This window comes from Lonchura striata, chromosome 11, assembly GCF_050655825.1.
Source record: "Lonchura striata isolate lonStrDom1 chromosome 11, ASM5065582v1, whole genome shotgun sequence".
In the NCBI taxonomy this organism is placed as follows: domain Eukaryota; kingdom Metazoa; phylum Chordata; class Aves; order Passeriformes; family Estrildidae; genus Lonchura; species Lonchura striata.
Window position 1 is genome coordinate 17,061,329 of NC_140713.1, and position 24,007 is coordinate 17,085,335.

Consider the following 24,007-nt stretch of genomic DNA (forward strand, 5'->3'; position numbering starts at 1 on the left):
CCTGGTACCTCTGTGTGGCATGGGAATGTAAATGTAAAAGGCAGATCAGAATTCATATGCAAAACTTCTTCTAGTTTAAAAGGAAAGGTCAGAACAAGTTTCTTTAACCTTCAAGAGAGCTATGGGGTGAGGGACAGCCAGGTTCTTCTCCTGTTTATTTCTATTTCAGCCCTAGCCCCTGATAGTCACTGTGCCTAGTTGGAATCCAGTCCTGCAGAATTAAGACAACTTTCTTCCCACAAATCAAGGAGAGGCTGAAGAAACGCACTTGGAGGACAGTGTGAGATGCTTTTGGGCTTCGCAGGTTATATAGGTTATGTGATGTAATTGATTGCATTGCAAGGAGTGCCTTAGGAAGCCCCATCACTCTTAAATTTTGCAGTGAACAAACCCCACATATGGCCACAAAAATACACATTGTCCTCTTTCATGGGACACCTGTCCTGTTTGTAGCACATGCCTGAGAACAGACATGTTTCCCTGACCAATAAAGAAAAGGAAGTTATATTGGTGGATGGTAGGGCAAATTTCTGTGCTAAAACTTAACTGACATCCATGCTGCAGACCCCCAGCCAAATTCTTGGCTAAAGAACTGCCAGGTTGAGCAAATGTATGGAACCAAGTTTGTATGCAGGTGTGAATGAGCATGAGACCTCAGAAGCCAAATGATGAAAGTTCACCCAATCAGAGATTTTGGCCACGGCATTTCTTCAGTGGATTTTCACTCACCACAGTTTTTGGTTTTGTTTTTTTGGGTTTGTATTTTTTTTTTTTTTTTTTTAATTTTTCTGACCACTTTCAGGTTTAGGCCCTATTTTCTGTATATCTTGCATCCGCTCCCTCGCCGTGTTTTTTTCTTGAGCATTTTTTAAGCCTGCTGCAAATCCAACAGCCCTCAAGTTGATGCTGAACTTCTGAACCTACCCTGTTAAAGTGGGTGCTTAATCAGGGAGGACAAGTCAAGCCAGCTCTAATTCTGATGATAGCAATTGTGCTTTTGGAAAATAATTGACAAATATTCTGCATTTAGACAAAGCTTGTCTAAGGGAGAGAGAACGTTTGTATTCTGCAACCCTGGTCTGCAGAGAGCCTGTGTTCAAGTAGGACATTTTAATAACATCCTTCATAGACAAGTGTTTTGCTTGGAAGCCTTTTTTCCTCCCTCCACTCAGACAATTGTCAGAGAAGGGACTCACAGGGAACAAAATGGAATTACATCTATTCAGAAAATTAGAACAGCCTGCATTTCTTTCTTTCTGTGCTGAATTCATTACTAGGGGGCTATAATCTGCATTTTTTTGCCTGAAGCACACTCCCACTCTTACCTCTTCACAGCAATGCTGCTATTCTCACAGATAAACAGGTCCTCCCTGAATGGATTATAGCTTTCAGGCAAAGGCAGGCAGATGACAAGGGAAAAACAAACAAATGCATTCCCAGGGCCTGATCCAACTCTTCAGAAAGAAACTAGAGACCTCGCAGATTTCAGGAGAGTTTCTATCCAGCACTTACCAACCCCTTTGCTGATGACTAATTGCACAGGGCCCAGGAAACGTGTGTAGTGAGGGCTCGGCGTTAAGTACGTTGTGTCTTTCCATCATCTGGCAGGTAGCTCCGGGGATGGAGCCCATGGTGCCCCCGCAGCTGCGCTGCCGGCCGGGTCCCATGGAGCTTTCCATGTGACACGATTCCTTCTGCAGCCGCAGGTTTGCCAGGTTTTATGAAGCTGTGAGTTCCTGGGTGACTGATAAAATGAAGGATCCAAATTGCCGAAGGCAGTTCCTGCAGGGAGTGGGGTGGCAAGAGGCGACGCTAAATGAGCCGAGATTGACATTAATATTCACGCTTCGAGAAAAGGAGAGCGAGTAAAATAAGGAAATGAGGGGCAATTGAAAGAAAAATAAGCCAGAAATGTGTGTGTTGAGTTAGGAAGACACTAGGGATGGGGACAAGAGAGATCTGAACTGAACGATCAGGAAACCTAGTTGGTTTTGAGGTGGAAATAGTCCTCTGAGATGACTGTGTTCCCCCAGCCCTGGTGGGGGGCCTGTCTGCCTTCTGCTCCCGCTCCAATGGAGCTGCTGTGTCACTCCTGTGCTGTTGGGACATCCTTCCATCCTGGCTGTTTAGCCAGCCAGGTTCTTTTTATTTCTCCCACTCAATTCTTGTGTGCTGCTGCAGCCGAGGACCAGTGCTTTCAGTAGTAATAGGCTCACTATTGCTTTGAATTAGGAGGTCTTTTATCAGCCCACTGTTCCTGTAATTTACCGTGGTTTAGAGTGATAATGAGGATTTGGGTATGTAAAGAAACCCTAAAGTACACATGGAAAGCAACACAAGGGAGTGCTACTCTGAGCCTTGGGCATTAGTGACTATGAATGGGTGAGTGAGTGCTTAGCACAGGAAACCAAAACAGGAGAGACAAAAGGCACACATAATCTTCCTGGGCTGGGAAATGCTGTTTATCTTATTTGTTTAAATGACTGGAGAACAGAAAGCTATTCTTTCCTTTTGTTGCTCAGTAGCTGTGTTACAGTTTGGCCTTAGCTGTGCACAGTTGCTTGCAAGATTTTGGCAAGGAAGCCTTCCTGGGCTGGTCCTGTGGGACTGCGAGGTGGTCCCGGGAGTCCTGGAACCGTGGGCATGAGTCCAACGCCCCACCACAGAAACCAAAAGAATGGAAAGACTCATTTCAGTCTTATGTCTGTAAGAACCACAACTGAAAAACAAGGGGAGGGGAAGTTCTTTAAGATTGATGTTATTTTTGGGTAAAAAATCTGAAATGCTTTCTTGTCAGGGATGCTTTGCAGCAGCAAATGTAAACTGTGGTCACAGATACTCCTGCCAGTGGATACGCACCCTTTGAACGGGCAGTGGCATAAAAAACTGCACGTGCAAGTGGGGTTGGAAGCACACTGGTTTGCTACCAGATTCCACAGCAGTGCAAATCGTTTGTAACATTCTTGGTACTCAATTAGTGCTCCCATCTATAATTTCAGAAGCCTCATTCTAAGCCGGGGGGAGGAAACACATCAGGCCTGTTATTTCTGCTGGCAACACTGGTACTAAAAATAACTGTGTGAATGACATTGTGGAAGCTGTTTTTTGAGATTGTCAATACATACATTTTGACTGGACAGCAAGAATTATTTCTAAAGTATTAATTGTGTTATGATATGGATTATTATTCCTGGAGAATAGGCGAAAGCCTCATTGCCCAGAATCCTCTAAAGGAAGGATTTAGGAATGAAGAGGAGGGAACAATCTCGTATCATGCCCTGATATTCTGAGGGATTTGGGGGTCCCTGACAGCTCTCAGTGAAGAACAGCAAGAGAAGTTTCACTTCCATCAGCTGGATGAAATAGCCTCAAGGCCAGTCTGTTTCCTGGGGCTTTCTCAGGAGACCTTTGACCCCGTCTCAGGCTCTTGTTTGGGCATTAGTTGGAATAAATGTGATTTACAGCTCTCCAGTTCCCAAGTGTGACAAGCCTTCCCAAAGTGGGGATGGACGCGTCCCTGCCTTCCCCAGCCGTGCCAGGGCAGCAGCAGCATTCAGCGTGAGTTATTCCATTTAACGTTGTCAATTGATTGGTTAATGAGCCACTTGTGTGCCGAAGGTTACTCAGCACTATTGCCTCTGCTCATAGATTAGGTGCTGCTTTTTATCATGCATATTTCCCCATATTCTATAGGTTGTTAATCTATTATATGGATATTAGTAAGCCACAATCACCCTGTTTAAAGGGAACACTGTCAGGGCTATTAGATACTAAATCATCACTTCCTTACCTATGTTTCCTAAGTTTAGATCATTGTCGTGTTTCTTTTCTTTTCTTCCTGCCTACATCCCCCAAAGGGTAGAGGTGCTCCCAGCTCATCTCCCCAGACCAACAGTAGTAAAGCTGGGAGCAGTTCCTTTTTATGGGGTAATGGGTGAGAGGAGGAAAACCTGGTCAGAGAGGGAAGGGAAGGTCTATGCTGTTTGGAAAACTTGAAAGCTTTGAGAAACAAATGAGTTGTCCAAGCTTTCCTAGATGGATTTTGGAAAAACAGAAGTGTACACCATCAAAATGGCTCATCATCCAAATACCAGCAGTGCGCCTACTACGTGGGTGGGAAGAGAGAGTCAAAGAAATCCATGCTCATTAAACCTCAGCCTCTCTGAATCTAATCAAACCTCTCCAGAAGGCAGTAATCTTTTACACTGGAGACATTAAAATAATACTAGAGATAAGCTTAACTCTGATGATCAGATGTGGAATAAATTTATTACGATGCAGATTTACCATATCTAGCTGGATGCTTTATAAGACGGTTCAAACAGTCACTTTGAACTGCCTTGCATCTTCTCAGGTACTCTTGGGAGAGACTTACAGGCAAATTTGCAAATTGAATCAATAAGGAATTTTTCAATTGAAGATGAGGACACGGGGGATGACAAAGACTGATGAAAGCAGTAGGAGGAATATTCTCATGTTCTGAGGTGTTTGCAGCAACGGTCGCTTCCCAGCATAATGGGCAAACACATTTACACATCTGTTTAAACGTGTCTCCGCTCTCAGTTATGGTGTCTCCTGGAAAGCCAGTGGGGGCTGAAGCAGAATGAGTCTGTACACCCAGGGGCAGTGCTTGCCCCGTGGCATCTGCTGCCTCTGCGGGGTCTGGAGGCCAGCAGGCAGTGCGGCCACAGGAGGGATTGGGGAAGAGGTGCTGGCTCTGATGGCTGGATGGTGTCCCCAGAGGATCACTTGCCGGCAGCCTCTGCCTTGGTTCTTGGTAGTGCAGTGCTCCTGGGGCTCCCATTAACAAAGAATGAGCCTGGGAAGGAGAGCTTAAGTGCTGGCCTGGCTCTAAGCCAGGCTTTCAGATGCAAGAGTGTCTGGCCAGGGTACCCCAGTTATTTGATTCTTGATCACTCCTTTCTCTGCTGGCAGGAGCTGCTGTGCCAAGAGCTGACATGAAACTCTAGGAAAGTGCAGGGACCCATGTCTTACCCAGAGAGGGTGTGAGAAGTGTGCCTGGGGCACAAGGAGTTCCGTAGATCCCACCAAGGGTGGCTGATCACACAGGGATGCAGGGGAACTGGTGTGCTCTGTGCCAGTGGCCAGCCCTTGCTCTGCTGATTTTATAGGAATTCTCCTGGTTAGAGCTCTGTCCTTCTCACTGGGAGGTCACAGGACAGCACTTGGATCTGGTTACAAACTGCCAGCTCACTCTGCAGAGCAAGGACAAATAATTATTTGTGGTCTTTTGGCAGTGATCATTGTGGCATATGTCTGTGTTCTTCTACTGAGGAAGAACCAGAGCAGGTGCTCTGTGCCAGGAAATGCCATGAGACACTGAGGATGCCCAAGGTCTTAAAATTCTCTTTCAAACAGTATTGTGTTGGAATAGGTTGGCTGAAAAGCCTGGAAAAACACTGGAAAAAACTGTTCCTTCATCTTTCTCACAGCAGTTTTAGGTGGGAGACTCAGAGCTGAGGTGGGGCCTTCCCTCATTGCTACAGGTAAGGTGTGTCTGGAGGCATGTGCTGAGTGAGAGCAGCCAAGGCTTTGTCCCCCCACCAGTATTTTCTGAACATCAGCTGCATCTGAGAATCACTGAAGGGTTATTTGAAGCCTTGTGGCAGGTGTCAGGGAAAAGCTGTAAAAGCTGTGCTTTTGTCTTCCTTTCAGATAACCTGTTCTCTGAGTACAAGTGTAGAAGTTATGATTCAAATATATCCAAATGCATGTAATTAACCACAAGTGCAACATATCTTCCTGCTGTGAAATCTTATTAGCAGTGTGGGCAGAATCCTAAAATACTGTATCTGCCAGGTTTCAGCTCAAAGTCTTCAGCTTGGAAAGCCTCAGTGAGCAGACCTGAGCAGGCAGGCTGGGAAAGCTCAGTGCCATGACCTGGCATTACTGAGCACAGGAGCCCAAAGCAAGATCTCACCACCTCTGTTTGGGGAGGTGCCTACCCCTGCTGTATCAGAGCCATGCTTCAGCTGCAGGCAGATTTCCATGGGGCTCCAGTAAACACAGATAGCAGAAACTTTGCAGCCCCATTGCAAGAAATAGCATGGTTAAACAGGCAAGACTTGGGTTTCCGCTGCCTGCAGCAGCCAGAGTGACAGAGGCCAAACTGCTATTCCTCCACCCAGGACTTGTATCTCATCTACACCAGATATCCTCATTTTGACTGCAAAAGTTTCCATTGATGGAGGATCCATTGCAGTCGTCAGGGATTTTTCCCAGCAGCCAGATACTCTCCCTCAGCCTGTGCTCTGTGGGGTGTGGTGTGGTGCTTGATTACATCCTCCAACAGAAAGACAGCACATTGCAGAGCTGGGAACACCATGACTCAAAAATCTCTGAGCTGAGATTAGTGGAGGCTAATGTCAGCTTGGCAGCACACCCAGGGGCTTGTGGCAAGCACACGCTCAGAGATGGAGCCCCTGAGCTGTAATCGTGCCAGAGAAGATGGACAGGATACAAGGAATGGCATAATCACTCTTTCCAGAATTGATTCCTTCTCAGCTTAACATGTTGAAACATCAAAAGTACTGAAAAACCCCCATCTGCCACCAGACCTAATCAAACACATCAATTATTGCTTCAGAAAGACGGTTGCTGCTAGATTTGATATCCCAAAAAAGCAAAGCTGCTTTAAAGCATCTTTTTATTTTAGCTGAGTGTTTTCATGACAGCACACAATTCCTAATGAGCACTAATACAACTAGGACACACAGAAAAATATGTCAGCTGTGCAAAGATCGGCTCTAGACACAGAAGAGGAATTCTGAATCCCAGTGGATTTCAGTGGAACGAGGGGCTTTGGAAGCCAGGTTTTGCATTAGGACAGGTACCAGGTACATTCTACCAAAGCTTTCCTTTGTATTCATTCCTAATGTCTGGGTAAAATACACAGGGTTGGTCTTCTTATGGTGGGTTTTGGCAGTGGTAGGGGATTGTGAGGATGAAACAAACACATAGGGCAATGAAGAGAATGTGCATGCCTCTTGTTTCCTCTGTTGTCCACTGAATATTTGGTTATGGAGAGCAACATCTGAAAAGGTTTTGAAAGGCAAAGTCACCTTGCAGCTATCAAAACATTTCAGATGAGGCAGATGGGAAACCAAAAATATTATTTAGGTTTGGGCAGTAAAACTGACATTGAACCCATTTGCTTCGTTTTTCAGGCTTTGATGATAGTTAATGACAGCTTACAGAAGTTGTAAGTGATCTAAAAAAGCCATAAAAAGCTGCTTTGTGTCCTTGTTCAGGGGATGAATTTAACAAAACCATTATGGGGCTTTAAAACACTATTTTGACTTTCTAGAACCAGCTGTGGGATGATCCAGCTGCAGTTGGATCTCCCTTGCATCTAAGAGAACATTTAAGAGGATTAATCCAAATAATTTTAATTCAACAAAATGACCTTATGTAACATTACCGAGGAATTAATGAGAATTCCCTCATGTGGGTCATCACCAGCCCGGTGGATTTTTTTCCCTGGGGGATCTCATTGGTCTCAGGCAGAGAGTGGACAAAGTAGATTGACTATGTAGCACATTGCATGGGATGAGATGATAAGTCACTTGGAGTAGGAACACTTTTTCCTTCACTGAATTAATATTTGGGAATGCACAACAAAGAATGCTGCTGTCAGCCTCCTCTGGTGCTATCTGAAACCCTTTTGGCTCCAAGGCTTTTTCCACAGAAAAATGCAATATCATCTAATGCAAATGCTGCTGCAGGAATCCATGTAGTCCAGCTGTCTTTTTTTAATCGAAAAAAGTCCTAATCTAATTGTTTTTGACTGTGTTTCTTTGCTGTTCTTACTGAGCTGAGCAGGATGCATATTAAAACTAATTAGGTGCATGTAGGGTATTCAATATTTGATCTTAATATTAAAGGCCCCAGGGGAGGGTACATTATCAAAGTTAACTGACTGCAAATTCTAGTAAAACCAAACTATGCCAGTGGCCTGACATTGCATAAAACCCAAGTCTGCGCTGCTCCCAGCATTGTGCAGGACATGGGGGTTGGGGCCAGCCTCTGCCTGCACCCTGCTTCCATCCTTTGCTTCCCATCTGGGCAGATCTGCTTCTCAGGAGCAGAAAAAACTGATTTGGAGCAGGAAAAAGAGGGTCTATGTGTGGTTTCTGTTTTAGCTGGTATGATGGGTTTTTCTTCTCCTGACCACAGCCCTACAGTGCCATCCCCTATCTGTGCTGTAGGGGAAGGGTCTGAGGTTTGGACTGGGGACTGAGCCAGGCCCTGAATCCCTGCAGTTCCTGCTGGGAGTCAGATCCTGTGCCTGGTACATCAGCGTACCTTCCCCAGCTAGCCCATAGCCTGGCCCTCACCAGAACCAGCAGCTCCCAAGAAAGGAGGAGCTCATTTATGGCCATTAAAACCTGGGAGCAGGATAGTGTGCATCTGGGTACCAGAAGTCCTCTGGGGATCAGTGGCCAGAAATCTCTGCAGGAAAAAACTTGTTAGGTTCCTCAGGTGGGTTAAAGCACTGGTATGGTTGACTGTGCACAATTAGGCTTGGTGTGGGCAATGCTTACTGTGCAGGGTAACCATGGGACAAGAGGAAATGGCCTCAAGTTGAACCTGGAGAGGTTTAGATTGGATATTCAGAGGAATTGAAGGGGTTGTCAAGCACTGGAACAGGCTGCCCAAGGAAGTGGCAGTCTCCATCCCTGGATGCATTTTAATGATGTGTAGATGTAGATGTGACACTTAGGGACCTGGTTTATTGGTGGAGTTGGCAGTGCTAGGGTAAGGGTTGAATTTGATGGTCTTTGAGGTATTTTCCAACCTAAATAATTCTGATTTTCCTGACTTTGTAATGTTACATTTCAAAGGATGACTACATCCCTATTGTGTTGGGTGGAGTACTAGCACAGTAACTGGCTTTGCTCTGCCTGCCCAGCTTTGCCATCTTTTGAAATATCAGAACTGGTGTCTTTCATTCATCAACACTAATTAATTACTTTCAAGTTGCAGGAGACTGTTTACGGTCTTGAAATTGTTTTACACACACACTTAAAAACAAAGTATTTCACTCCACTGCTTCCTGTTGAAAATGTAAATGCTGAAACAATCCTCACACTGCAGAGATAGGAAGGTCATTGGTGCATCCCAAATGTGGAGTGACAAAGTCAAGCCAACACCCCAGTCCAGTGAATGACACTTAGCAGGAACCTCAGCATGCAGTCCAGGGAATCATCTCTCATCTCAGCTGCAGCATTCAAGCAAAGCAGGGATCACCACTCAAGATAGCCCAAAGCCAAAATTAGGCATTGATGTAGAACTCAATTAAAAATAATAATAATAATAATAATTAAAAGAAAACTAAGAGCTAACTTCCAAACAGCCACAGGGCTGCAGGGACATGGCACCATGTTGAGAGTGCTGTACATGTTCCTAGTTTAGGGCTATACTAAACTGAAAGTGATGAGTATTCTGCAAATATTTTATGCACCTGAAAACAATCTGAAATCAAAAGTTTTGGGGAAGATGCAATATCTGACTCTTGTGTGTCTGGAAGCTAATATTGTTGGCTCAATAGCCACTTGTCTACAGACAAAAATAAGATGGTAGCAGTGTTGATTCTGAGCAGACACAAGAAAGTTTTTTACAGCATCATCTTCAAGCTTTTTGGCCAGCAGTTAAGGTGCAGCAGCACATGGTTAACTTTCAAGAGCTGCCATGAAGGCATCAGAGGGACTTACAGGCATTAGGCACAAACTGAATGCCTTAGAGGAGCAAGAGTGCTCCTGCCTTGTACAGGTCTGTGAAACTTCTGCAATTGATTTGGCTAAGCTCAGCCATTTCCAGGGCTGTAGATTTTGGCAGCATTTCAATCGCCTGATGGATTTGCTTATTTTTTAACATGAACCATCTGGTTAGTTAGAATAATATCTTTGCATGCAAGAAATACTTTGGTGGTAAGAATTCAGTTTTGAGTGACCCAAAAGTATTTCCTCCAGAAAGGAGATTTTCCCCAGCTGGGTGTCTATCACAGGGCTTCATCAGTATTTCTTGGACCAGTGGTAAAAGTCCAGGTTGAAAAAATTATGCTTTTTTAAAATGAGTTCCATTTGCAGTTTTTAGATGACCCTGGCTAAGGAAGTTGTTTTTCTTTTTTTTAAAAAAAAGGCATGTAGGCAATCAGTCATCTTAATTTCATCTTGGAGAATTTCTTGTGGGAATAGGATGTACAACATGGCATTCTAGCACAGCTGGGGGGAAGAAGAATGAGAGTTTAGAGAGATTTGCACCCTGTCATGGAGGTCTGAGCTGTGCCTTTGCAGTCTTTGAACACAAGGTCATGGGCATCTGCGTTGATTTAGTTTAACATAATCCAGGAGTTTTTAATCGCATTTCAGGCTATTAAATGAGTGAGAAGAGAATCACTGGAATTTAGCTTCATAACTCCCCTGTAAACAAAGTTTTTAACCTCATATCAAGATAAAAATAAATTTAAAGTAGCTGATTAGCAGGAGATTTTCCATCAGAATTTGATCATCCTCCTCTCTACATATTAAAGTCAGATTTTTGTGCTGTTTTTCCCCATTTGAAAACAAAGATTGCAGAGTTTTCTTCAGAATTAGATTTTTTCTTTTGACTCAAGCTCTTCCCAGCCCCTCCAGAATAATCTGCCTGATTCTGGGTAGGAGACAGGGAAGATTATTTTTGGAAGAAAAAAGGGGGAAGAAGGGAGCGGATAAAAATCAGAAAAGTTTGCTGAGCAAAAAATATATTTTGTGATGTGTGTTTGTTCCAAGATTCCCCATCTAAAATCCACCTTGGATCAGCCTATACCCGAAACATGAACGTACTGATGGGACTCAATAGCCTGAGCAAAAATGTGTCTGTGGACAAATTCTCTGTAATTCTGTCGTGCCACGTCCCTTCTGCCATGGCACTCCCTTTTACACCAGCATCATCTCACACGTTTTGCATTGTCCCACAGTGTCCTGTGGACCTGGAACACTTCACAGACCTGAGCTTTCCTGCAGGGAAGGAGATGCTGCTGAGTTGCTCAGAGCACCCAGGCTGGGGGGAAGCTGCGGGTTGCCACACAGGGTGGTGCCACTGCCAGCCCAACCAGCTCGGTGCCCCAGAGCCCTGAGAGCTGGAACTCATTGCCAAGGCAAAGGACTCTGTAGGAAAGCTGTGCAATGACTTTTCAATGCCTTAATTTGTCCAGGTGAAGGTGAGGAACATGTCTGCTTTTATAGGAACTGGACCATTCATTTGTAAGGTGTTTGCTTGCGATACACTTTGAGTGTAATAATCTCCTGGTGATTTCTTGCCTGGTTTTATTCAAACAAATCACTGTAATTGTAGGGATGTGCATCGATATGGGAAAACTTCATTCAGCTGGAAACATCTTGCTGATTGAAAGTAAATCATCTTAGATAAAACAGAAACAGTATGGGTTTTATTTTCTCTGGTAGGCAGTTGGAAGTTTATAAGTATGTCTTTCACAGTGATGCACTCAGTTTGAAGCCACACAAAGGTCTCTGAATTTTTCAGGAAATATTTCAGAGGCATTGGCTTGAGGTTTTGGAGTGATGACAAAAGGCAGGAGATGAGACAAGGCTGTGTCAGTTGAGGCATGAGAACCTGCATGTGAAGCTGTGAAAAGGATGAAGGCTGCTGAGCACTGGAAGCAAGAGGGGGTGTCCACAAATCTCCACTGCTAAGCATGCCACTCCCTCCTTCTGGCACAGAAAGGACAAGTTTAGGAAGGCTAAATGCCTTCAGGCCAGCCATGTTTAAGGAAATTCTTTGTACATACTTATAGGCGCCATCTCAGAAATACAAACACTTCTCTTGAGAGCTCTTAGGGGGCAGGTGAGGCACCAGAAGACAGAGAAAAAATGTAAACATGGTGCCTCTCTCTAAATATAGAGGAAGAAAAGAGGAGTAAGAATTATAGACCAGTCAACTTCTAGAAGCTTTCAAGAGAATTGAACTATCAATCATGTAATTTGCAACCACCTAGGAGATAAAAAGGGAGATGAGTGACATACAGCATGGATCATACAAAATTAGGCATGTTAAACTAGTCTAATTTGATTTCTCAGCAGAAGTAGGAGAGCAATAGTTGGTGCCATATCTAGATTTTGGGAAGGATTTGTCAGAGTCTCACTGGATTTTTAAAAAGTGACCTGGAAAAATAGTGCAGATAAACCAACTACAGGTCTTACACAAAAATGGGTGAGTAGCACAACTCATTCCCAAAGTAAACAGTTATCAGTGGCTTATGGTCAGAGCAGAGGACTCTGTCAGCCAGGAATCCGCTGGGGTCTGTGTCAATTTCCTTCTAAATTTTCATCAGTGAAAAATGGATGGAAATATATCATTACTTACCCCTGGCAATGCTATGGAGCTGGGAGATGTGCTTCAGCACATCAGAGGATAAACTTTACAGCTTCAAATGATCTTGGCAGACTTGAGATGTGAGGACTGGGTCTAGTCTGGGACATTGTGCCTCAAAGAAGAAGAGGAGGACCTGCTTGAGAAGGTGTAGGGAAGTGTCAGTGTGTTGACTAAAGCTGGCTCAGGTTGGAAGGGCTGGAAGGAAAGCACCAGAATAGCTTGGCTGGGACTGATGTATGGGAATGATGATGACTGTAGCTTCTGCTCCAGGAAGCTTTCAGGGTGACGGACAGGGATTTCCCTCAGGAGTGACCTGGGCAAAGTGGCTCCCTGGTGGATCAGCCCCCAGCTGAGCTCCAGCCCCGGAGCTGCCGTGGGCTTTGTTCAGAGCCGCTGCTCCACAGCCGCGTGTCCGCAGGGACGGGCGGCAGAATCATCTCTGCCTTTGCCTTCTTTGCAGTTGTTGCGTAGTGAAAGGCTGAAGGCACGTAAGTGCTTTGTTGAACGGAAGCCAAAGCAAGCTGCTACGCAGAATGCACCCCCTGTTTCCAAGTATTTCATTTATTTTGTAATTAAGCAATAATTGCTGAGGCACTGGGCACTTCTTCAGGATTAACGACTTGCTGGGGGATGGCAGAAGATCTGATCTGCGGTGCAACCATTTTCTCCAGCAAATACCTGCTTGTTGCTGCCGTTCTGAAATGAGAACAACAACACGACCTGCCAATATATGGGTTTTGCTGTTAGCAGCTGAGGGATGAGGAGCAGGCATTAATGGGTACCTTAAGCAATCAGGCTGCTTCAGTTGTCTCTCACCATTCCATTCAGAGCACAGTGTTTTATTAGTCACTTGGTGAATGAAATGGCTTTTTAATTGCTCAGAATCACTTTTTAAACTTACAGCACTTTCTCCCCCCCTCTACAGCCCCTAGGGATCCTCTTAAATCCCTTTTCTTCCTTTGCCCTGGAGAGAACCAGTTCTAGTGTGGCAAGGAGGAACCTGCCTGCAGCAGTTTCCTTTGTAATTCAGACACTGGGAAAAATATATGCCATTTAGAAAACTAAGGATTCACATTTTTGGTGCTGAAAACCCTCTGCTCCCATAATTTGGAGGTCAATTAAGGAGTAGCCTATCCTGCCTAAACCTGTAAAGATTTTACAGTCTTGGCATGCTGCTCACTTCTGTTAGTTCCTACACCTGTGTGTTTTTAATGGTCGAGCTCACTACAGCACACAAAGCTCGCTGCTTCTTGTGTTCTGTAGCATCAGGAGCTGGCTCAAGCCATGTCCTATAGCAAGGTACCTCCCAGGAGCAGTGTTAGAGCTTTAAATGTCCTCTAGACAGTAAAGCACAACAGCAGGCGAGAAGAAAGGTGTATCCCAAACAGGCGAGTGGCAGCATGAACGTTTCCAAGTGACTATGGAAAAAGCTGCTACAGGATTGGAGCCATCAGATTGCCAAGGCAAGCAAATGGAGAAACATTTGTGAAAAGCATATAGGACAATAAACCAGTTCACAGTGTCCTAGCAGGCTTTGGAACAGGAGTCAGGGGGGATTGGCTCACTCAAATATTAGATAATGTGCTCACTGCACAATTTATTAATCCATAGGTACTTCTGACAGCAAAACTTCCATACTGGCATCCACAGTGCTGCTTTCAGTGTCCATGGCTGCCTTCTAGAAAGATTTCACACAGGAACAGTTGGGGTGTTTTTTCTCTGCCCCCTCTCAAAGTACCAGTTTTACTTCTGTTTGAATGACAGCAGTGTTGTTGCCCAGCCTCAGTGTGTTCACTGAGGGATCCCAGAGCCACTGCCCATCCCTCAATTCTGCTCCTTTGGCACAAGGAGCCCTGTTACTCCATAGGGAACTTACTGGCTTGGAGTATTTAGAAGTGAAAATGTCAGTAACCAACTTCATGGCACAAAGCTAAAAATGGTTTAAACTGTGAGGAAGACCAGAAACCAAAGCTCACCTCTTTTCCCATGCAGCTGTTCAGCTCTCTTTGTGCCTTATGAATTCGAGTTGAGGCATGTCAGTACAAGCCAGAAACAAATCCAGCCCAAGCTGTAGGCATCATTCCCATCTCCTCCATCCTGACCAACAGCTGGACTAAACAAATTTCAGCAGCATCCTCTTGAGGCCATTACACTGCCCCTTGTGCCTGTCCTCACCCTTTCTTTTCCCCCTTTATGTTGCCTTTCCTTAGTTGCCCAAAACCCAGCATTTAATTTTGCTTGCCCCAAAATCCAGCCATGAGCCAAACATCCAGAAAAAAAATGAATTATTCTTGGCAATGCTTTCATGAACTGCCTGCCTGCCCCCCAGGGACCCCTGCTCTGCTGTGCTTTGTGCTGTCATGCCCAGAGCTGGGAGGAAGTGCTGCTGTACAGTCTCTCTTGAATTCAAACAGAATTGATGCAGATCCTTTTGCCTTGTGCCACCCATAACTCTTTGTGTTCACTGCTCCTTTTGGCAAAGAAACACATTTCCCAGAAGTTCAGCAACTTGTCTGAGTAACAGTAAATGATCCATGAGATCCAGTGCTGATACATGCATGGCTCTGCTGCCCCACCTCCTTCCCATTATTCCAATGCTTCTGTTCCAAACCTCACCACAATCACTGGATTCAAAGGAAATAAAAGCTACAGAGTACAAGATCTGCTGATGCCCATAGCTCCATCAAAATCAAAACAAGCTATCAAAAATTTTTGGGCAAATTGTCAAGTCTGGATTTACTAGGTCAGAAAGGTTTTCATCCACCCCTGTTCTCCTCAGCTTAGGTGAGGGGAACCAGCAGCCCCCTTTCCAGCACACCAGCACCACTTGCCTTTGCCAGAGGGTACCCAAGCAAGGGGCTCTGCCCAGTTTTTCAGATCAGTAGCTTAAAATTATCCTGGTCACAAATTGATTTGAATTATTGTCCATCTGAGGTTGTCTTTGCTTGTAGTCATGTTTTCCCAGGACTCAGGGGTTGTTGAGCAGCTCCTCCCAAGAGCCAATTGTTCAGTGTTGAGTAAGCAAAGGTTGAGGTGGGGACAGCAGAGACTCAGTCACTTGTGTTAGAAAACCTTTCTGTGAGCTTCCCATCCAGGGAAGGAGATCTCTGTTTTGGTCAGCATGTTTCGACCAGCCTTGTTCTTTGTGTAGTCATGTGTTAATAACACTGGGCTGGCATCCAGCCCCATTCTCCATCTCAGCACTGTATCTATTGCAAGCTCACAGTGTGATCTAGTGCTCCCTCTCTCCCAGGGGATGCCAGCACTTATCAGGACTTTTGATGTTGTGTATCTGATTTAGAAAAAAAAAAAGGAATCAAAAATCCTGTTACAGAAAGGGTACTAGGTTTTATTAGAGACCAGATTTGCTACTGAAGGACCCTCTGTTGTCCAGTGACATCTGAGGATGAACAAACAAGGATTTCATTTTAGCTAAGCAGATCATCCTCTCTTCCAACATTTAAGACATAACTTATGTCTTCAGTGGGAAGAATTATTGTCAAACACAATTAGTTCTGCAAATCCTAGTTGTTTTTTGAGACACATCCAGATGTAGTTCTGGAGTTACTTAGAGATGAATAAATTATAGGGGCCAGTCTTCTGACCTAAGCAAGGGACTGCAATAACTTGCTCCCTCAAATAGTTCCTTTGCATAGTTTAATAGAGACCAATGCACAGAGCATCCAGTGCACAGAGCTGATAGGGTTGTGGGTCACATTCCTGTCTTGCTTGGGAAGGGATAACATAACATGCCTTGAAGCAAAAAAAAATCTCAGCAATTATTCTAAAGGAGAGAGAAGGAGGGAGGAGGAAGTGTGGAGGGTATTGAAGTGCTTCATAACTAAGACGCTTTCCCTCCGTGCCTGAGTCCCCATGTGTACAGGGGTATTTCAACTCTGGTTCCTTTTGTAAGGTACCCCAGAAGTTAGTACTACTAAAATGACTAGACAAGAACTAGAGGGTTTCTATCACTTGTTCCAGTGGTTAAGATCTGATCTGAGTGTCATTTGTCCATATTGAACATATTTCCATAGACCTTCACTAGGAAGGTAATGTAGGACCTGGAAATCTCCCCCCTGTGACTGCTGAGCATGCGAACACAAGGTGCTCCAGGCTTCAGCATTTGCAGTTCATTCGGGAAGGAGGTACCATGTGCTCCAACTGTGCACAAAACCTTCTTGATAGAGAGCAAAAGGGATGCTAATTCCAGCACTGGGCTCAGACACACTACTGGTGAACAATCAGAAAGGTTTAAAAAGAAATGCTGACTAAATTAAGTGAATCAAGCTAGCAGATGTGCTCTTCAGAAGAGCACAGCTGTCTTTTAAATGTCTCTCCCACTGAAATTACATTCTTAAGAGTTTTTTATCCTTTGCATTTTCTTCAGGATCATCCATGAGGATGGCTTCTCGGGAGAAGACGTGAAGCAGTACAAGCCAGTGGTCTACAGCAACACCATACAGTCACTGGCAGCTATTGTCCGTGCCATGGATACCTTGGGCATTGAGTACGGCGATAAGGAACGACGGGTAAGTTCAAACCAGCACTGCAGACTCCAGGCCATGACCAGGAGGCATTTGCACAACCTCAATGCCTTGGAGGGATAAGGAGGGAGGGGAGATTTACATCACTGTTGTATGCCTCCTGCACATGCATTTTGTACAACAGACACACAATTGCATGCGATGTGCCATTTGTACACTTACGCTGGGAAGTGTAGCCCTGGGGACCACTGTGTCACAAAAGCCACAATCTCTCATGCCCTGGCTCTAGTCAGGCCAGGGAAGAAAAATAATCTGTTATCTAGGGACAGCCTAGACAGATCTACTGATAGATTTGAGAAAACAGTGAGAACATGTGTCCTGTCTCCTGTGCATGTGCTGGACACAGAGTCTTCATGGACTGATGAATCAGGGAGAAGTCTTGCTGCCATTGAAAGCCCTTCCACCAGCCTGCTAATGTAGGAAAGCTTTTAGGATTGACTTCACTGGGGCTTGACTGGCTTCTGCTCACACATCCCCCATTTCAGTGTACCCAAACAGCAATTGTGCTTGCAAAGAAGGGGATGTATTACTTCAGCGAGGTTGGTATGGACAGGCTCTTAGGCAGCAGCACTGGCATCTGTCTTATCAGAACAACTATGTGATCCTTGGCAGCCTTCTTGTACCACACACCTAGGCCAGCCTGTCCTTTTACAGTTGCTAGTCTGTGATTACTTTCACCAGCTCCCTATTTTTAAACAGTGGCTCCTCTGTGAGGTGCCCCTGCCAGCCTCTGCCTTGCATTTCTGGTTCAGACCAAGCCCACACAGAGGAACTCAGAACCCTAGAGTGGAGTCAAACCACCCTTTTTGCATGCTGCAATCCCAGAGAAGGTAAAACTAATTGATTTCACTGGAAATAAAATAATTTCAAATTAAAGATCTGGTAAAGGCAAAGTCCTATATATCAGTGAGTTTGTCATGACTATTTTTGGGTCGCTATCAAATGACAGATGTACAACATACTCCAAACTCCTTATCTGAGTGTTGATAATAAAAGCATTCACTAGAAGGCATGCCAAAATCCTGCTGTGGTATTACTGTATGAGAAGGTACCTTATTTCTCCCAATCACAAAGAGGTACTTTGATTTCTTTGCATCTAGGGATTTTCCCGTAGAACTCTAAATCCTGGAGACATTTCCATCCCAAACGTGGAGATGATACCATAATGGAGTTCTTGTGAGCTTGCCGAGAACTAATGCTGATGGCTTTCAAACAGAATACATTAATCTGTTGATTACTCAGTGACTCAGCTCTCAGCAAGGCAACGAATCTCCCTCAGCTAAAACCTATGCCTAGGAAAACAGAAACAAGTCATTCTCCATGTCTGATAAATAGTCTGTGGCTGACAGCTTTAAAATGTAAATTTTTTTTTTAAACACCTGAAGTCCTAATTTGAGGAGGTAAAACTCATCACTGCTTTAGTGCCAGGCCTGGCACAGTACAGGGCGTGGAGGAGGAGAGCTGTTATCAGGACTGCCAGGAACGAGAGGTGGAGTATTGAGCTGAACAAAATGTTGTGTCCATTCATATTCCCATGGAAAAGATGCCAAATGTTCCTAGGGTTGTACAATAACTCAGGCTTGAGAGGAGCTCAGGAGATGTTGAGCCCAACCCCTGCTCAGGTAAAGTCTAAGGTCAAACCAGGTTGCTCAGGGCTCTACCCAGCTGGGTCTGAAATCATTCAAGGATGGAGACTTCACACCCTCTTTGGGCAGCCTGCTCCACTGCTCTTACAGTCCCCGTGATGAAAAAGTTTCTCTTGTGTCTAGCGTGAACCACTGTTGTTTCAATTTATGCTTTATGGCAGTGGAGATCTGGTATTATGCTTTGCAAAGTAAAAAGTAAGTTTGATTAAGTTTTCCCCAGCCTTATTTCCCCTAAGATGTAGTTCTGGAGGAATTACTCCTGTCTTACAATGGTGTCATGCTGAATGTGTGAGACAAGCCTGCTACAAACAACTATTAACCAAACCACTGTCTGGGAGGGTGGTTCAGTGTATCTGTTCCCTTCATAGATGGCAGAAATATTTCTTCATCCAGCAGCAGACAAAGGAAAAGGAAACCAAGGGGAAAAGGGAAACTAAGGGAAGGAAACCAAGTCTCTCAGGCTGTGATCTTCCACATGCTCCTTTCTCTTAGGCTCAGAAAGTTGCTGGTATTAGTATGAAATAGTATTTATTTTAATCTTACAAAGAAGCACATGGCTTCTGCTGCCCTGCTTTTGTTATTAATGCACAGCTGCTAAAAAAGAGGCCATTAAACAGACGATTTGTTGAGTATTATGCTACATAGTTCATCCCTTTTCAGGCAAAGCTTTTCTATTTTAAAAGTCATTCCTCAGCCAAGGGTTTCCAATGTAAATCTTTTAGTGGGGGATTTTCCCCTACTCATCAGTTAAGCCCCCAAGAGAAAGGAGCTCAGAAAGGGGAGCCAAGGCTGTGGCTGCTCCAGCCTGATTCAGCAGTAGGGAAGGAGGGGGCTTGGGCTTAGGACAGATTTTCCCCAGAGACCACTTGGCTATTACTGCTTCCCCCATCCCACTTTCCGGGAGATGGATCTGCACCTGTATCCCTTACAAATGGTACCTCGACCATGATCAACGCAAAAAAAAACCCCTCCCCTACTTAATAAATGCATGTTGTTATGCAGAACAGAAAATAACTAAATCTTCTCACTGTTCTTATTTTTCTCCTGGCCATAATTGTACCACCAGTATTTAGTCTAATAGAATGAAAAGAATGAGGGAAGACTAAACCCCTTTGCTTTTAGCAGTCAAAGTAAGATCAGTGTAGGAAATAGGACCTAAAAAGAAAAATCACAAAATGCATATGCTCCAGGTCTCACTGACCCTCTCTGCTGATAAGGACTTGTCCCAGGTTGGGAACAAAACAGCCTATGTGTCAGATTTCACTTTTATGTGTGCTCCTTGTCCAGGGCAGCAGGTTTTCTTGCAGTTTTGCCCAGCTCTCAAAAGGTTCATGGCCTGTGGGCAGCACCCAGGTCCTTGTTTCGTGACCTTCAGCACGGGAGGCAGGAGCACATCCTGCCAGCTCACAGCACATTGTCACTGTGCACAGCATGGAAGGCCAGGCTGAAACTCCAGAAAAGCTGTGCAAGTGCAAAGTCACCAAGCCTTCACGTGTTACAAGAGGGCGGGCAGAAAAGGAGGCAGGAGCCAGCTGCAGGAGAAGTGACATCTGTGGGTGTTTCTCATCTCCAGAGCTACCACTGCCCTGGGTCTGGATCCCTGACAGGACAAGGGGTTACACACAGGAAGAGAGGCAGAAGATTAGCCTTGCCTGCCTACTCAGGACTCTCCAGCTGGTCTGTAGGGCACTACTCAGTCCTTACCTTGATAATCAGATTAACAGGCAGGAAAGAGTCAGGCTGTAATATGTAGCATGTGGATTAAATGGTCCTCTAAAGTGCAAATGTATTAATAAAACAAGCTCCTCACTGATTCCATTTCAGTGTACTCAGGCAGAGGAAATGGGAAATGGAGGTTTGAAACCAGGAATCTAGAAGTCAGTCCAAGTGTTTGGAAAGGATCAAGCAGGAAGGGCAGGGTAAGGATGGATTTTCATATCTCTGTTTGAAAATCTAGTTCCGAAGTCTGGCTTCAGAAACCCCAGCCAGAAGAAGCATAAGGTCTCTTCCTCTGTGGGTTAATGCTGACCCCAGAACCTGCTTGGAAATGCAGACTTGCAATCCCACTTTGGTGAAATGCCAGAGCTGCAGCCAGGCTCAGGGGCCTGGGGAGGTGTCTTCAGGTTGGATTGGTCTCAGGCTGCAATGGACATCCTGGCCTGTGCAGGCTGGTATCAGCTGTAGAACATACTCATATTTTCATAAATCAAACAGAAACAGGCTGGAATTGTTCAGAAAGTACTCAACAGAGAATGCAAATATCAGCTGCATGGCTCAGATCCAAGTGTCTGAGGCGAGAGGTCACAGGTTTAGCACTTTAGGGGTCCAGAGGTGCCAGGCAGTGATCTTCACATCAAACTTTTTCCCAATGTGAGTCTGGACATGTCTCTGCTTCAGCTATGAAAGGAAAAACTAAAAAGCTGCTGAAGTGTTAAAATATTTTGATTGGGATGTTTTTTCTTTCGGACTTTGTAGCAAAATGTGTCTGTGGTGACCTTCTGCTGTGTACGGTCTGCAACTCCTGAACTGTGAGCCACACAAAGATGTGCTAGGACATTTTAAAATACTGGCTAGTAGCCTTGACAAAAACCTTTCTGTAGTGTAATTGAAGAGCTTGAATTCTTGGGCTTGTGCTGCTTGACTGAGGATGTAACCAGTCCTTGCTGGTCTGCTGTTGTAAGTGGTGGGAATTTAGGGCTGCTTTGTAGAAGAGCAGGATGGAGTGGAAGAAAAGGGAAAATAGAATAAAGAGGTGGCACTAGATGTGCCATTTTTCATCTGGTGTCAGCATTTGTCCAGATATGCAGCTGCAGACAATGTCTTCTTGCAATAGTCACAGCTCACATATAATCATATTTGCTGTACCATATCAGACCCAGTACAAATCCCAAGTAACAGTCCAGGACAAATATTTCAGCCTGCCCTTCATAAAGGTCTGTCACTTTTCCATTAAGACTGCAGCCATCTTTCTCACTCATCTCCCTCTTGGTCCTTCTACAAGGCACATTTTTTGTGTTTCTGAGGGGTGGGGAACAAATAAAGGGCAGGGCATTTCTTGAGAGGTGGGAAACAAGAAACAGAGAGGAAAACACTTGTTATTGTCACAGCCTGCCTTGTTGCCAGGGAGATGGTTGGCTCATTCAAGAAATGCTTGTGGTTGCTGGCCAAGATGGCCAATGTATTTGGAATCTTTGCTGCAAAATGAGGGTGTGGGAGAAAGAGGGAGACAGTAAAGAATAAGGGAAAGCCCAGAGTAAGCTCTGCCTGCGTGGTCACAGGGCATGACCCACATGCTTCACAGCACCACCTCTGGAGTCTCTCTAAACAAAGCAGCAGTTTCTACATTCTACTAATATATTTTCTTCCTTTGAAAACCCTTTGAGCCCCTGAAAATACAAGATCTTTCCTAATAAATGATAGCACTAAATTAACAGCAGAGCACAAAGGTAGTTTATGATAGCACTTTGTGCCAGCTGAAAGAGTTTGGAATGGTCTACTTCCATGCCTTTGCTCTGCCTCTTAGGGAGAGTCAAACTCTGTCATAATCAGAAGGGATCCAGCCAAGTCAGCTGAGACCTGTGGCTGGACCTGGGAGACCTTACTTTGCAGCAGCAGCAGCAGTAGCACAGCCTGGCTCTGTGCTCCTGCAGACCTGAAGTCGTGACCATCAAGTCTATAACCTACAGTGATCTTCACATGGCAAAAAAGGTCCCCCAGAATCAGGGTCTGCTTTGCTGTACTCATGCTGCTAATAAAGATAGTGATCAGAAATGAGAAAAAACTACTGGAGTCATGGCTACAAACACATCATGGCCAGAAAATGTAGTAGTAATAGTAGAAACAGCTGGATGCTTTAGGCAAGCAACTGAACTGCATGGCCAGTGCTGCACCAGAGGCTGCACCAGTAACCTTTCTTTCAGCAGAAGACTGTTAATCACTCACAAGAGCTCTAAGATGCCAAACTTCCCCAGGGTGGCCCAATGTACCAGTTTTAGTTAAAATCCCTAAAGAATGAAAGAGACCTCTTGAAATGGATCCAAAGGGAGGCAGGGGAGAGTGGGCGGCAGTCGCGTAGCACGTTGGAAACGCGTGTCGTGTGGAAGGCGGCTCGCTGGAAGGTGCCACCTTGCTGAGCATTGATGTGCCAGCTTGATGTTTTTCACATTGGTCCTGTTTCAGGATGATATCCATGGTGTTGGCATGGCAACCCTCACTCCAAAGTAAACACTGGATCTGCTTTTTGGGTTCTCCTGGACACAGATGGTGAATGGGCAGCAGTCAGGGTGGAATAGAAGTTCACCTGGTCTTCCAGTTCCTCTGTGCAGTCAGAAATCTTTTCCTAAGAAACTCATTTCTGGGGGAAAAAAGTATTGTGAAGCACTTCAGCGTCATTTCTCAGGGAGCCAGATGAGAATAAGAGATGTGGTCATACCTTAAAATGCCACCAGATCTGTTTCTTTGGTGAACACTTGGCATCAGCCAGCCCTGTAGGTTGGTGATACTTGCTGTCCATACTGCCTTCCTAATTCTGAGATGAGTCTTATAGCTAAATGTCCTACAAAAGCACTGACCAGATTCTATCAATCAAAACTAGCCTTTTAATTTTCTTTTGAAGAAAATCAGAAGATAAAGAGATGTCTCAGGGGATCCTTGATAAGAGAGAGACCACAGTCACCTCTTTCCAACTCCAAGCTCCAGGCTGTCTAATCACATCTTTCACCACCTAAAGAAGGCTTTAAAGAAGATGGTGTCAGAGAATTCCCAGAGAAACAGTGAGAGGTCAAGGCAGCAGTCACTGGTGCTGGGAGGGGGAATTAAAGTCAGGGATGAGCTTGGGCTCATAGTGCTTTCCCTCTTCTCTCCATGGTATCAGGAGAGATCTGGGCAGTCTGCACTTGAAGGACTACCATCCCTTTGGGTATTATATGAGTCTGTAGTGATAAAAGAGGTCTGGGGATGTTTGCATATGGTAGGATCAGTGAAAATAGAAAATACCCAAGAGGTAATTTTTAAATTATGGGTATTGCCTTCCTCTTCAGCCAACCACCAGCAGAAAAGCATCTGTGATGAGTTCTCCTGGCATTGTCTGTTCCCTGGGTGGTGGAAGACAGCCTCTTCAGGTGCAAATCAATCTCCAGAGATGTTAGTCTTTTCATGGTGCTTCTGCCATCAACTGCCATTTCAGGCTTTATTTCTGAGGAATTAACAACCCTAGTCCTCCAAAGCATCCTTGAAAAGGATCCTCACCTCCCCTAAAACTGTCCAACAACCCCGTTCACCTGTGAAAATGCAGACCCCATGCCATAGGGAGATGAGGCTTTCTTCCTCCTTGTGTGCAAGCTCTTTCTTTTCACTGAGGGATGTATTTTTCCTCCATAAGCTTTATGTGTTTGATACTGATTTTTTGGATAATGCAGGGAATAT

At 44.8% G+C, this 24,007-nt stretch overlaps 1 protein-coding gene across 2 annotated transcripts in view; it reads left to right on the plus strand.

Moving 5' to 3' along the window:
- The window catches only part of GNAO1 (G protein subunit alpha o1), a 139,434-nt gene that overhangs the window by 32,461 nt on the left and 82,966 nt on the right, over positions 1 to 24,007 (plus strand). For both annotated transcript variants that reach the window (XM_021535225.3, XM_021535224.4), the window contains exon 3: positions 16,781 to 16,922. In XM_021535225.3, the coding sequence (XP_021390900.1) occupies positions 16,781 to 16,922 (142 nt within the window). The remainder of the gene's footprint in view (positions 1 to 16,780; positions 16,923 to 24,007) is intronic.